Here is a 15,104-nt window from a genome sequence, read left to right as displayed (position 1 = left end):
CCAAAATGCTGCTCTTTATCCGTGTATGGTGTCTAGTCGTAATAACCCCAATATAGGAAGAACACTGTTTTGCTTTTCTAAAGGTTACGAGACAACACTCAGGGCAAAATTAGTGTTTTTCAGGAAATCCCCTTCCTTTTTCCGCATTGGTTGTTGACGTCACGTGAAAACGGCGACTCTTTCTCGTCTAACACTTGCGGTGCAAGAGAGTTTTTCGTTCAAGATGCTCCCCGCCGCCGCAATTGGGGTCCTTTTAGTAGCAGCTTTTATTCATCCAAGCTACTCACTCTATTTCCACATAGGAGAGACGGAGAAAAAATGCTTTATCGAGGAAATTCCAGACGAAACCATGGTTATCGGTAAGCGTTGTAGCTCGGCAAAGCTAACCTAGCTTTGGAGGCAACCAGCTGGCTTGATCCGAGGCACTGAACGCGTGACTGTAATAGTTGATAAATGTTTCAGTAACGCGGTCCTCCATTATTTTCACAAAGGCTTTCTTTGGCTTTTAAATCATTCGCGCCGATTTTCCACTTCAGTACTTGGTCGTCCAGTGTCTCAAGGCAGATACTTGTAACTGTGTCTGACGACCGGTTTCGTGACATTGCGTTTGACACGTGGATTATTCACCTGCACTTATTCACAGCCCATATCTATCTATCTATCTATCTATCTATCTATCTATCTATCTATCTATCTATCTATCTATCTATCTATCTATCCATCCTTCGTGACTGTAGACATATGTGTATGTCAACAAGTCAGCATCATTAATAATGATTGTTGAAGTTGGGCGTGTTTCTTGGCATAAGCAACTATTCAACAAAACAAGAAAATGAAGCCTGCAGTTGTATTCAATAAATTGGAAATACGGTGTATTTGCACCTCCCGCTACTTTGCAGCTAGTCCATACACATACAAGGTGTTACAAAAGTAGGTACACGGCTGTAAGAGTTATACAAAGTTCTTTATTTTTACATCCTTCATGAATTTATTTTTTGATATATATTTACCATTTGTACGTGTGAGGATCAGTTAAATGGCCATCATAGGTTTACCACCTTTCAGATCTGGAAATAAGGAACACGCCTCACCGCGTTGCGGCAAAACCACGCAGGCGAAAGAAATTTGAGGGGTTGTCTCCCCCAAACCCTGAAATGCATGGAATCACGTGTATTTTATATATGAAAAAACAAAATCTTTCGATTTATTCTACATTTTTAACATGTCATATTAGCCTCTGGGCATTGGGGTCGCTTGGCTGTCAATGAGGAAGGAGAAGTCAAGAAAGAATGTAGACGTACTTAAAGTTGAAAGCGCTTTATTAGCAATGAACATTGTTGTTCTTATTTATTTTATTTTTTTACAGACTGAAGTAGCTTGAACCTGACCATAACCTATAGGCTATTAAAAAGTGCCGTACGTTAAACAAAGATTTATTTGCACTTTAACACTTTTCCCAATTATGTGTAATAGTCTGAACTTGAGCACGTGGATTTGGCCTACTGTATTGTATACATATAAACTGCAGTAATTTTTTTAAAAAAAGTCCTGCGTACCTGCCGCCAATACCACATTGCTGTCTTGAATATTTCCTGTCTTTTATTTTGTTAATGATAAATTCAGTTTCCAGACTCTGTTCCATATTTTAATAATCATATTATGACCTAACAAGGCGTGCCTTTCACATTACAGGAAAGTACCGAACCCAGCTTTGGGACAAACAGACTAATTCGTACCTCCCGTCCACACCGGGTCTTGGGATGCATGTTGAGATCAAGGATCCTGACACAAAGGTATGAAAGAACACGAAATAGGAGAAGGGCTAAAAAAAAAAAAACAGCTAGAATAAATTCTGACGCATCTCCAAAATCCAAACAAACTTTGAATATTAAGTTGACTAAAAAATTGTAATTGGAAATATTATGCAGAGTGAATGAATTTGTTCCAGGTAGAATTTCAAAATGATCACCACTCGCTATCATAAAATCCTTATAAACCAGACAGGACATATTTTAAGTGCCCTTTTATCATTTCCAACTTCTGTAAAAGAGAACCGAAGCGAATCAGAATAGCTTTATTGTGTTTGGTTTTAATATGTGTGACCATATGCGTGTGTCAGCATGAATCTGAAACTAAAACAATATAAAACCACTCATCTTTTGATGATGGATGACAGAGCCATACCTGAAAGGGGAGCAGGAAGGTGTGGCATCTGAACTAGCCATTTGAAAAGGAAAATATCCTTTAGATATGTGGAAAAACACTTGCTACACTCACTATGGCAAGTACTGATGGGACGAGCAGATAGTCGCAAGAATCGTTTCGATAATGATGGTGAGCATGTTCAGGCATTCCACTGATTAGGAAAAATGTAAACGATGTTGTCCGAACCCTTGCAGGTCATCCTGTCTCGTCAGTATGGGTCCGATGGTCGGTTCACCTTCACATCTCATACTCCAGGAGAGCACAAGATATGTCTGCACTCCAACTCCACCAAAATGGCACTGTTTGCTGGTGGGAAACTGGTAGGACTCAGCTACTGGTACTTTGATATTTTCCCGTCACACCTCTAGTTTGATTGGAAACAGTTGAAGGGTTTGGAAAAACCTAGTCTGTCATTTCTCTGGTTTGGTTTCTTAGCACACTATTTAAAAAAAAAAAAAAAAAATTAAAAATCAGGCGAATCCAAATGTGTCCTGTGCCCCAGAGATCAAGAATTCCAGCAAACTTGAACATCTTTATTTGAGGGAGGGTGGTCCTGTCTTCCACAAAAGGGGAACAGGTCACCCCACTGCACTCAGAAGTGTGTCAAAAGCAGATACGGCTTTGTCTTACCATAATGACCAGAGTCTGCAGCACCTGCACTGATGTTTTCGATGTTATGCTAAAGGTGTTTGGCATTGGGTTTTTTTCTCTTGGTTTGTACATAATGATTAATCACAGAAAGAAGATCCCAGAGTGAGTGTTAGATTCACATAAAATGGAGGGAAAAAATGAGGTCTCGGCAGATGTGTAGGACATCAGTGTGAATGTCCTCCTCACAGCTACCCACAGGCCTTAACCGTGCATTTCTAACCACAAGCTTTCCGATGTTGCAGAGAGTGCATCTGGATATTCAGGTCGGAGAGCATACCAATAACTACCCTGAAATTGCAGCCAAGGACAAACTGACCGAGTTGCAGCTGCGTGCCAGACAGCTTCTGGATCAGGTGGAACAGATCCAGAAGGAGCAAAATTATCAAAGGGTGAGGGACACTTTAAATCAGGGGTGCCCATTACGTCGATCCTGATCGACCAGTAGATCTAGAGAAGGGGAAAAAAACCCCCAACCATTTGTGTGTCTTTGTACATGTTAGTAATATATTTTTTGTGTTAATGTACGCTGCACCCTAATCATCCTATCAGTCTCATTTTCACCCAAAATAAATAAATAAATAAATAAATTAAATAAAGCAGGTCAATCATTAATGTACGGTGGCGCGTGATTACGTCACCGGAAGTTGTTAGCGCTCAGCAGTCTACAATTGCAGCTTGCGCAATATCTTTATCGTCATTATTCTCATTCAGAATTTGCTTCGTGTACAATTCACCGAGGTCACGGGCAAAGAATAGGAATCTAGAGGGTCCAGGGTAGCACTTTAAAACGGTACGTGTGAGTTACGATCGTTAACAGGCTGCAAAAGTGCATCGCATGCATCCGTGTTTCGCGTCATGGCGTGTGTGCGCGCGCGCACGTGCATACGCGCGCGGTAAGGGGCGATCCCGGAATGGTGGTTGATCGAAAAGTAGATCTAAGGTCCAAAAGGTTTGGGCACCCCTGCTTTAAATGAACTGTTGCTAGCTTGGCTTATCTTCACTCTCCAGTGGCTGAATGATGCGTCTTTGTGCAGTATCGAGAAGAGCGCTTCCGTATGACCAGTGAGAGCACCAACCAACGGGTCCTGTGGTGGTCCATTGCCCAGACGGTCATCCTCATCGTTACCGGCATATGGCAGATGAAGCACCTTAAAAGCTTCTTCGAAGCTAAGAAACTGGTTTAGCCGGATGTGTGAAGAAGAGCAGTAATGGGGCGCAACAAACAAGACACCTTTGGAGACAGACTTGAATGACTGGAACGAAGACTTGTCGCGCAAGTATTCAGACGGCGACTTTTTTTTCGTTGCATATCGGCCATGAATGATGAAGGAATGTGCAAATTCTAAAAGGCAGTACTCAATATTTTATAACACCACAACATCCGAGTTGCCTTTCTTCATCTCGCTTTATTTTTTTATTTGCTTGACACCACCGGTATCTTTTGGTTCTGCAAAAAAAAGCAGGTTTTACTCTTTTTTTAGTGTTGTAAATGTTTTTTTGGGGTTTTGTAACCAGTAGAAATATTCCAATTTCCCAGCATGTAATTTCCATTTAGACTTGTGCACACACACTCAACAAATAAATGGCAACCAGCTGGAATGCAAGGAGGCATTAAAAAGCTGTGTAGATGTATACTTAAGTGAAAGACAAACACCCCCACATTCTTTAACAACTACTGGTATATTTTTACTCATTGATGTGCATATCCTTAACAATTTGTTTGACAACACAATTACATTATTTTTTTCAAATAATAGATGTCACAAAGGGTTTCAGATATTATATTTCTGTTTCTAAATTCTAATGGTTGATTAAACTGTGCTGTAAGTCATTTATGTGGTGTTTATGCAACGTTTGTAGAAACTCGCTTATATGTTGTCAGCACATTTTAGCTTGTTGGTATCTGGATTTTTGGGTGTGGGTGGGTTTTTCTCCATCTTATTTATTACTGTATGGGAATACCACGAAATGTTAAATTCAATTTATCTTTGCTAGGCCTTTGTTCGTGGGGGAAGACTTGATTAAATCACAAGTGAATGGATTCTTCAGTTTGAGGTTTTAATTTTGAGTTACTGTTTACAGATAAGTTTTGTTTTAAAATGTCCAATTCTTGAGATGCACTGCAGTCAGCCATAAGATGTTCCAGCATTGAAGTCATGTGGATGTCATCTCCCGAAGCTTAATAAAGACATTTGGTCTAGAAAAAAATCATGTATTTCAACACTACTTCACAAACATATGCACAAGAAATACAATAGCAATAGAGATATTTCTAAAGGTGAAGTTTATTGCTCTGGTTATGGTTCCCTCAGAGCAAGTTTCTAATCAATGTTCTATACTGCCTCACTAGTTTAAACAGTACCCTGACTCATTCACTGCCAGCTCATGGTAAATCAAAAGACCTTATGACTTCTATAGCCATCAATGACAATAAACGATTTCATGTTGCTGGTGTGGAATATGAATCAAGCAGCAAAATCCATCTTTGTTTTCTCTCCATCTCGGGGTGGTTATTTTGTCACTTATTGTCGACTGAAAATGACATCACATGACCAACATTTGAAAACAAGTGAGCCGTGATTGGTCATTACCTGAGCAAGTGTGATGTCATTTTCAGTCGACGGCAACTGGCAAACTGGTCGCTCTCTGAGAGGAAGAAAAACAGTTCGATTTTACAATAAATCTGTATTTATACGGCGCTTGCACAACAGCTGGAACAAAGCGCTTTAAAAGAAATAACAAAAATTATACAACAGAACACAGAACATAAAACATGGACAATAATTCAATCATAACTACTGCTGAATTCATATTCCACAAAGGTAATATTAATCGGAATGTCATGCTTAGACAAGTGGGCGTGCATAGATCATACGAAGACATTTTTTGACTTGACTTCTCGACCTCAACACTAAATACACTAAAGTCATTATAAAGGGACGAGATTTATTAAAATAAGTCTTTGCTTCACTGGCATTACAGAAAGGGACATTGATGTGAGATGACTTTTTTTTTTATAAGGAATCATTTGGCAATCCTAACCCAATGTGTGTGTGTCTGTTGGGGTTATCACACTCTTCTTATGAGCACAATTTACAGTTGTAAATAAAATGTATTATTATTATTTTTATTATTATTTCTCTTACAAAGGAAATTGACAACTTATTAGTATTCAGATTCAGACTGTCAGGTGCTGCATTTTCTTGGCGGCCTCTTCTGAAACCTGCTTGGATGTTTTTTCTGGGCTAGGTGCTGGACTCGGTGCGGGACTGGGAATCGGAGTGTTGGCTGCGCTGTTGGGATACTCCCTGTTGCCGAAGATGATGCTTCCCACCCGTATGTTAGTAGACCCAACCTCGATCTGGAACACGACAGCACCAAAGTTGATCATCATATGTGATGTCACATACAATGCTTAATAAAACAATGATTAAGTATGATGTCAAGATCCAGCAAATATAAAGGATTTTAAAAAATTGACAGCAATAAAAACAGCTGATATTGAGTATCGGAGCAACAATGCGCACATCTTGTGATGTGTTGGTAGCACATCTGCATTTTGATTCGCAGGGTCCGAGTTCAAATCTCGGCCATGTTTGGGGGTTTGCATTTTCTTTCTGTGCTTGCCTGAATTATTTTTTTCTTTCTACTTTTCCGTACGCCCACATTCCGAAACCCACAATTAATTTTATATTGATTAATATTTTTTCGAATTTTCAATGTATTCAATCAATGGAATTTAGCCAAATGCGTATCGCTACTATTTAGCAGAGTAGACATTTCAAGCTACAACATCTACACATCCTGGTACAAATGCAATGCATTTTCCTATGTATCGCTAGCTTCGGGCCAAAACCTTGTACCTCCAGAATAGTCACTTTACAGGAGAGCCTAAAAACGACATGTTTCAATAATTTAGATTAGTTCGCAATTTGTAAGATTGAGGCACTTTATCTCTCTCTCTCTTTCTCTCAATTGAAAAAAGAAAAATAAGTGTTTGTAATGTTTGGTACTCACCGCATGTTCAAAATCTGTGGACATACCCATGCTGAGCTCCACCTGATCCAGAGGAAGCTTCAGACTCTCACAAACCTCCTGCCGCTGACTCACAAGCATCTGTGAGCAAGCAAACACCATTTAAGGAGCAAAACACTGGAGCAGGTGTTACGATACTTCAAGATGTTAAAAATGCTGCCTTGGTTTCCATCCATTGTATTTATTTAATAATAATAATAATACATTTTATTTGTGGGCGCCTTTCTAGAAACTCAAGGACACCTTAAAACAAGCAGTTAAAATCACAAACACAATGTTAAAAACAGCATCAAATAAAATAAGAAAAAATACAACAAAAAATAAATAAAAATAATGGCTTTATGGTCCGAGTGAGTAGGCTTGTCTAAACAGATGTGTTTTGAGGCTGGATTTGAAATGTGTTAATGAGTCCGTATTACGAAGGTCAGCGGGGAGTGTGTTCCAGAGTTGGGGAGCAGAGCGACTGAAGGCTCTGTTTCCCATGGTGACGAGGCGAGCAGGGGGGACAGAGAGGAGAGAGGAGGAAGAACGAAGAGAGCGGACAGGTGTAGGAATATGGATGAGGTCAGATAGGTATGGAGGGGCTAGGTTATGGATGGATTTGAATGTGAGGAGCAGGATTTTATATTGAATGCGGTGTAAAATGGGGAGCCAGTGGAGATGTTGGAGGACAGGTGTAATATGGTTTATGTATGGTGTGAGTGTGATAATGCGGGCGGCGGAATTTTGGACCAGCTGAAGCTTATGGAGGGTTTTTTGAGGGAGACCGAGCAGGAGGGAATTACAGTAATCGAGTCGCGAGGTGACGAGGGTATGAACAAGTATAGCAGTGGACTGAGGAGTGAGAGAAGAGCGGAGCCGGTGGATGTTTCTAAGATGATAATATGCAGAGCGAGTGATGTGGTTGATATGTGAGGTGAAGGAGAGGGTGCTATCAAGGATGACACCCAGACTCTTGACCTGAGGAGAGGGGGAGATGGAAGAGCTGTCAAAGGGAATGGAGAAATAGTTTATTTTGTTTAGGGTGGATTTGGTGCCAATGAGGAGGAGTTCAGTTTTATTGCTATTCAATTTGAGGAAGTTTGAGGTGAACCAAGATTTTAATTCCTGCAGGCAGTTGGTTAGGGAGGATGATGGGAGTATGGTATTAGGTTTGGTAGAGATGTAGAGCTGGGTGTCATCCGCGTAGCAGTGAAAGTGAATGTGATGTTTCCTGAAGATATTACCAAGGGGGAGAAGATAGATTAGAAACAGCAAGGGACCAAGGACAGAACCCTGAGGAACACCTGAAGTGAGGGGAAAGGGGTGAGATCTAAAACATTTGAGCTGGATAAACTGGGTGCGGTCAGAAAGATAGGAGCGGAACCAGGAGAGGGGGATGCTGGTGATGCCAATGGAGGAGAGTCTGTCGAGGAGGATGGAGTGAGAGATGGTGTCAAAGGCTGCACTGAGGTCAAGCAGGAGGAGGATGGCGAGTGAACCGGAGTCGACAGAGAGAAGAAGGTCATTGCATATTTTGAGGAGGGCAGTTTCGGTACTATGGAGAGGACGGAAGCCAGATTGAAATTGTTCGTAGAGGTTATTGGAGGAAAGATGGGTGTGAAGTTGAGCAGCTACTGTTTTTTCTAGAAGTTTGGAGATGAACGGGAGGTTTGATATGGGACGAAAGTTATTCAAGTCGGAGGGATCAGAGCCAGGTTTCTTCAGTATGGGAGTGACAGCAGCAGTTTTGAGATGGGAGGGTACAATGCCAGTAGAGAGGGAAGTTTGAATAATGTTAGTGATGAGAGGGGAGAGGGCCGGGATAGAACACACACACAATCCACTATTTCCCTCCGATTGCTTATGCGGGGCTGTTGCTATAAAATGAATGTTTTCAAACCTGCTCAATATTAAGGTCCATTTAATTATATATAACCTTTGCACACTTTCAATACATACAAAATCAACTGGGGTTTTGTCCCTTGTTACCCTTCAATATGCAGATTTACATGCACAAAGTCGTGATGGACTCAATTCAACTCTCTCAACTCAACTTATTTATAGAGCAATTTAAAACAGCTATCGCTGTAGACAAAGTGCTGTAAATAAGCAACCATCATATATACAACAACAAAGCAATAAATCAGTAACAAAGACGGTAGAAATCACCAAACAGCAATGAAGCACAAAATTTGGGACTTCTCGACATGACACTCTTGGCTTAACACACAGTGGAAATGTACGGTAATACATTTCCATAGTACCAGCCTTTATCCTTAAACGAAGGAACACCATCTAGAGAAGTAAAAAGAAATATCACAAGCGCTTCATGAAGCTTCATTTTCACAACACTAAAAAAACAGCAACAGTCGGAAGCATTCCAAACAGAATTGCTTTCAAAATGCTTGTACCTGGAAGTCTGGATTTGGGCCCAGGGTGAGGTTGTAGCCATAGCGCCCGATAGTCATGAGTCCAGCGAACTGCAGGGCGCAGCACTCCGACATAATGTGCTTCGCGGTATTGACAGTTTCCTCTGGTGGGAGGCCATATTTACCTACGTTTGCACATGGATTGACGTTGTTAAAATACACGTACTGATTTCGATCATGTGGGTAACTTCTTATCCATGAAGATGCCAAACCTCTTATGCCATGTCTCTCTATTTTTCCCATTAATACCTGTACATTGTGAGCTATAGTCAAAAAAGGTTTTAAGTGCAATTTCGTCAACAAGTTCCATTACTGCCATAGACTCTCTCTCAATCCATATTGGTTTTCTCTGAAAAGATTGTTTCTCCAAAAATCTGTCAAGTCTATGTGGAATGAGTTTTTTCTCGAATTTTTGAGAACTGTAGCAGTCATGATCATCATGACTGTAATTTAATATTCTCCATCTTTCTGGTGTGCCACTCCTGTACACATAGTGCAAGGCAATATTCTCGCTTACTTGTTCGTATAGTATTTACTAGTTTATTTTGATATTTCTTATATGGTAATTTAATTCCGCAACTTTTGTTTGTAGTTATAAAAAACATGTATACAGCATGTTTTTCTTTTCACATGCATTTTAAATTGACAGTCGTAATTCATTGATTATCGTTTATTAATTCCTTGATGCTTTCTGGTCACTGTTGGAGCTGGGCAACATTTATCACAGAGTGACGCCTTTCTCGGGGAGGAATCCAGCGAAAGCTTTTGAGGGAATTCCCCCGGGCTCGGCGATCGGAAGAGGCAATCCCTCCCGTTGCTACTCCCACAAGGATCGCGTTGTTAAACGCCCGGTCGCTGACGAACAAGACCCATATTCTGAGGGAGTATTTCCTTTCCAATGACTTGGATTTCCTGTGTCTGACGGAGACTTGGGCAGGTACTGGTGAGTACAACGCTTTGCTTGAATTGTTGCCACCCGACTGTGGTTTCCTCGATACCCCGAGGACATCAGGCCGTGGTGGAGGAACGGTGAGCATCTTTAAGAACAATTTCAAATGTAAACGGTGCACATTCACCACATCGGCCACCAGCTTTGAAGCAACCTTCTTTGAAGTCGGTCGTGTTTTCCCGGTGCTCTGTGCTGTCATTTACCGTCCTCCTAAATACAACAAAGACTTTTTAAGCGACTTTTCAACCTTTCTTGCGGAAATCAGGCTGAGATATGATCATATCCTCCTAATGGGGGATTTTAATATCCATGTGTGCTGTCCGGAAAAAACGCTAGCAAAGGACTTCTTAAGACTTATCGACTCTTTTAATTTCGTGCAGTATGTGACCAGCCCGACACATGAACAAGGTCATATTTTAGACCTTGTCCTTGCTTATGGTCTACCGGTGTCAAATCTGGAAGTCCTTGAAAATGGGATTTCTGATCACATGGCAGTTTTATTTGACGTAGTCTTATCGCGTGCTGCTGTGAAATCTGCCGCTCCTAGTTTTAAACGCCGAATTTTTAACCCTCGCACTGCTGGTCGTTTCTCTGATGCCTTTAATAACCTTTGCGTATCCTCGTCTAACACAGAGGAACTCACCTCTTGGTTCAACTCATCATGCTGTGCCATCCTGGATTTGGTGGCTCCTTCAAAAACTGTGCTCCCAAAACCTAAACCCGAGCCATGGTTTAACGACATTACCCGCGCAGCTAGGCAGGGGTGTCGCAAAGCCGAACGCAAGTGGAAAAATGACAAATTGCATGTCTCTTATCAAATTTGGAAAGACTGCTGGCGTAACTACCAGCTCACAGTAAAAGAGGCCAAAAGAGAATATCTGTCGGACCTTATTCAAGCTAACCGTCACAACCCACGCGCACTATTTAAAACAATAGATTCTGTACTCAAACCCCCTCTGCCTACTTGCTCGGATTCTTCACCCGAGATGTGCAACAGATTCCTTCAGTTTTTCATTGGTAAGGTCTCTACAGCTAGGACTCCGGTCTCAAATACCGCATCTGACCCCTCTGTCCATGTTCCATGTTCAGCTGTGCTAAATTCTTTTGAAACTGTGTCCTTGGCGCTTTTGGAGGATGTAGTTTGCCAGACAAAGCCATCTGGCTCCCCTTGCGACTCTCTTCCCCCGCACTTCTTTCAGGAGGTTCTCCCGAGTGTTGGCGCATCAGTCTTGGATATCATCAACAGCAGCCTCTCTTCTGGTGTAGTTCCCCAACAGTTTAAACATGCTGTGGTCCAACCCTTGATCAAGAAAGCTGGCCTTGATCCAGATGTGCTGTCAAGTTTCAGGCCCATTTCCAAGCTGCCTTTCATTTCCAAAATTCTGGAAAAAGTCGTGCACATGCAGTTGAAAATTTTCTTGGATGAACATAACATCTTGGAGGTCTTCCAGTCAGGTTTCAAGACGATGCATAGCACGGAGTCAGCCCTGTTACGCGTTTCTAATGACATCCTCCTGGCAAATGACTCTGGAGACCACGTGTGTCTAGTTTTATTGGACTTAACTGCAGCATTTGATACAGTGGATCACAGTATTCTGCTGTCTCGTTTGCAGCACTTGGTGGGCATTGGCGGCAGTGCTCTTGAGTGGTTTAGGTCCTATTTAGCTGACAGAACCTTCTGTGTCAGCCTTGGCTGCTCTGAGTCACGCACTGCTCCCCTGTCATGTGGTGTTCCACAGGGCTCAATTCTGGGGCCTCTGCTGTTCTCGCTGTATCTGCTCCCATTGGGTTCCATCTTAAGGAAACATGGTATTCCCTTCCACTGCTATGCAGATGACTGCCAGATCTATGTCCCACTGAGCAAGAAAGACGCCTTCTCATTAAGGCCACTCCTATCCTGTCTGGAAGAAATCAAAACCTGGATGGCACAAAATTTCTTGAGATTCAATGAAAAGAAGACAGAGGTGATATTGTTTGGTCCCAGTGGCCCTTGTACATTCCATCCTGTAGACTTGGGCCCCCTGTCTCCTTATCTTAAGTCAACAGTCTCAAACTTGGGCCTTAAACTGGACAGTGATTTCAAACTCGATCGGCAAATTGGTGCCGTTGTTAAATCCAGCTTCTTTCACCTTAGACAGCTGGCCAAAATAAAACCTCTCCTCTCACATGAACACTTTGAGATGGTAATTCATGCCTTTGTCACATCCCGGCTCGATTACTGCAATGCCCTTTACTTTGGAGTCAGCCAGTCCTCCATTAAGCGCCTTCAGCTGGTCCAGAATGCCGCCGCTCGCCTCTTGACTGGTACTCGTAAGAGGGAGCACATAACTCCTACTCTGGCATCCCTTCACTGGCTCCCCATTCATTTTAGAGTTATTTTCAAGATCCTCTTATTTGTTTTCAAATCTCTGAATAATCTCGCGCCACCTTACCTCTCTGAGCTCATCCGCCCCTACACACCTGCCCGGCGCCTCAGGTCTGTGGACCAGACTTTATTAGAAGTACCAAGAACTAAACTGAGGCTCAGAGGGGATCGAGCCTTTTCTGTTGCTGGTCCCTCTCTCTGGAATGACCTCCCACTAAACATTCGGCAAGCCTCCTCGCTGCCCATCTTCAAAACCCTCCTCAAAACTCACTTGTATTCTTTGGCATTCGACTCAGCATGACTTAGATTTGTTCTTGGTTTTACTGTTTGGTGCTTTCTACCGCCTTTATTACCGATTTGTCTTACTGTTTATTGTGCATGTTAAATTGCTCCATGTACAGCACTTTGTATGCAGCGATGGCTGTTTGAAAGTGCTCTATAAATACTGTTGACTTGACTTGACTTGACTTGACAGAGTGACATTACGGATGGCAGAAATACTTTGAAAACGAGATTGTTTTTTATTTGAGTAAATCTTGGACCAATTTTGCTCTTTGTTCTGATGCGTACATTATTTGCTTTACCTTTTTATCAAAATAATTTGGGGAAAATTTGCAAAGACAGGAAGGTATTTTATGATCACTTTTATACACCTACAAAGATTGAAATGTACAGGAACACACACACACGCACACAAATCCATGACAATGCTTAGTAAAATACTGGTAAGGAATAAACACTCACTCTGTTCGCCACTGGTGTTGATCTGCACCATGACCTTTAACCTCTGCGTGCTCGCTCCTCTGATACGCAGCCATGAGCTGTTGACCTTGTCAGCCAGTTTTGCCGAGTCTACGGTCTCCACCAAGAACAAATTTGGCACGCCTGGGGAGAGGAAGGCGAACCCTAACGCATGTTTTTCAACGCATATCTGCAAATAGGATAGTCAGCCTTCACTCACCCAGGAGTTTGTTTACATTATTCTTCTGAAGATGACCAATGAAATGCCACTTGATTTCAGGGCATGATTCTAAAATCTGAAATATAGGATCATGATTTGTAAAATATAATATGGTGTTACAAAGAACCGACCTTATAAAAACATGGCAACTCACCATAGGATCTGAAGCTTTGTCCACAAGTTCATTAACCTGGTGTTGAGATACGAGCGTGCAATTTATTGGCATTGGTTAGATTCGTTGTTGTTTAGAGGGATGCACAGCAAGCATTGCATGCCTGCATACTCACATAATTTTCTCCAAAGTTACGCTGGCCTTCGTTGTAGGCCACCACCACCATCTCGGGAGGTTTGGTTTTGCTGACAGCGACAAGTCGAGGTGGCACAGTTGGTAGCGTCTGAAAAAAAATTGAGTTCTATAATTTAGTAAAGTACAGTAGATCTATGCAGCAATGTCTTGACTTATGAGGTGTCAAAGTCAAAATCTGTTGGCCAAATCTGGCCCGCCACCTTATTTTACGTGGCTCATCCACACGTCTGAGTCAGGGGTACTCATGGTGTGACAAAAAGGTTTGGGGGTACACAAGCCAAAAAAAAGGTTAGAAATCGCTGTTGTACGCAATTACAACCTGCAGCCAACGCTCACTATGAGCATCTTTATTAAATTCCGTCTCTGACATCATCTTATTTGGATTGTGTTTTGTATTGAGCTCAAAACTGGTGGCTTCTACTGGTTTAAAATACATTTACGATCGCTCAGAAGAAGCTCGTGGCTTAGAGAATATAACAGTAACGCTTATTTACATCTCTACATCTAATTCACCAATGATACACTTAACAGGGGGTACTAATTACACTAGTCGTGAATGGGTCAGTGAATGTTGTGATGACAGTCGTGTATTGACTGTAGTCGTCCTTCATACACCACACGAACACGAAACCGGAATGCCTATCACAAGGCATCAACGTGCATTCAGGATAGTGCAGCTCCAAGCTTGCTATGCCACCTCCAATAGACCACGCGTGGTGTTCCGAGCCCCACGTTTGTCTCTTATCCAAAGGGTGACAACCTTACATAACCAATCGTGGCCACTTTCCGCAAACCACGCGACAGCGGTTGAACCGGCGAGAACTCACCCTGGCCGGAACGTACCTTGGGTCGTCGGGACGCAGCCTGGTTCACCCGCTGCACCACTGACTGGAGTGATTTACCTACCTCCGACATTGCTATTTTCCACATGATGTCGAAAGCGGCAACGTGCGACGTAAGGCACCGCGTCGGCTGTGACGAAAATTGTCTTTCAAAATAAAAGCTTTAGGAACAGGAAGCACGGTGGCTAAAAGAAGTTAACGGATTTAAGCAGAACTAGTAAGCGACTGTATTAAATCCATCCAACCAAACACCGTTTATCCTGAACAGCGTCGCTCCTATCCCAACTGACCTTGGGTGGAAGGCAGACTACACCCTGAACGAGTCGCCAATCAGTCGCATGGCATACGTAGAGACAAACGACCATTCACACCCACATC

General features: G+C 42.2%; 2 protein-coding genes across 5 annotated transcripts; one reads left to right on the top strand and one right to left on the bottom strand.

Annotated features, from left to right (window-relative positions):
• The first annotated feature begins 142 nt into the window (after positions 1-142).
• On the top strand, positions 143-6,302 carry tmed4 (transmembrane p24 trafficking protein 4). 3 transcript variants are annotated; one of them, XR_015102975.1, is made up of 6 exons: positions 143-359; positions 1,693-1,793; positions 2,400-2,525; positions 3,099-3,245; positions 3,891-4,129; positions 6,106-6,302. XR_015102975.1 is itself a non-coding variant. In XM_086130223.1 (5 exons), exons 1-5 carry the CDS (start codon positions 224-226, stop codon positions 4,038-4,040), a joined length of 660 nt encoding a protein of 219 aa, XP_085986349.1. In that variant the 5' UTR covers positions 143-223; the 3' UTR covers positions 4,041-4,904. The 3 variants fall into 3 exon arrangements, 2 of the variants coding, with proteins under 2 accessions (XP_085986349.1, XP_085986473.1); XM_086130223.1 differs by lacking the exon at positions 6,106-6,302 and having other exon boundaries at positions 3,891-4,904; XM_086130347.1 differs by lacking the exon at positions 6,106-6,302 and having other exon boundaries at positions 3,865-4,904.
• On the bottom strand, positions 5,963-14,957 carry plpbp (pyridoxal phosphate binding protein). 2 transcript variants are annotated; one of them, XM_086130166.1, is made up of 8 exons: positions 14,728-14,957; positions 13,865-13,972; positions 13,732-13,767; positions 13,578-13,653; positions 13,361-13,501; positions 9,285-9,427; positions 6,874-6,972; positions 5,963-6,217 (listed from the first exon to the last, which is right to left on the bottom strand). In XM_086130166.1, the coding sequence occupies exons 1-8, from the start codon at positions 14,812-14,814 to the stop codon at positions 6,035-6,037; spliced, it is 873 nt and encodes a 290-aa protein (XP_085986292.1). In that variant the 5' UTR covers positions 14,815-14,957; the 3' UTR covers positions 5,963-6,034. The 2 variants fall into 2 exon arrangements, with proteins under 2 accessions (XP_085986292.1, XP_085986335.1); XM_086130209.1 differs by having other exon boundaries at positions 14,712-14,873.
• Positions 14,958-15,104: the final 147 nt, after the last annotated feature.

Source organism: Hippocampus guttulatus, chromosome 1, assembly GCF_054856545.1.
Source record: "Hippocampus guttulatus isolate MCC_2025c chromosome 1, RoL_Hgut_1.0, whole genome shotgun sequence".
Classification (NCBI taxonomy): domain Eukaryota; kingdom Metazoa; phylum Chordata; class Actinopteri; order Syngnathiformes; family Syngnathidae; genus Hippocampus; species Hippocampus guttulatus.
The sequence above is the reverse complement of the archived record's forward strand: the minus strand, read 5'-3'. Positions and strand labels throughout refer to the sequence as shown.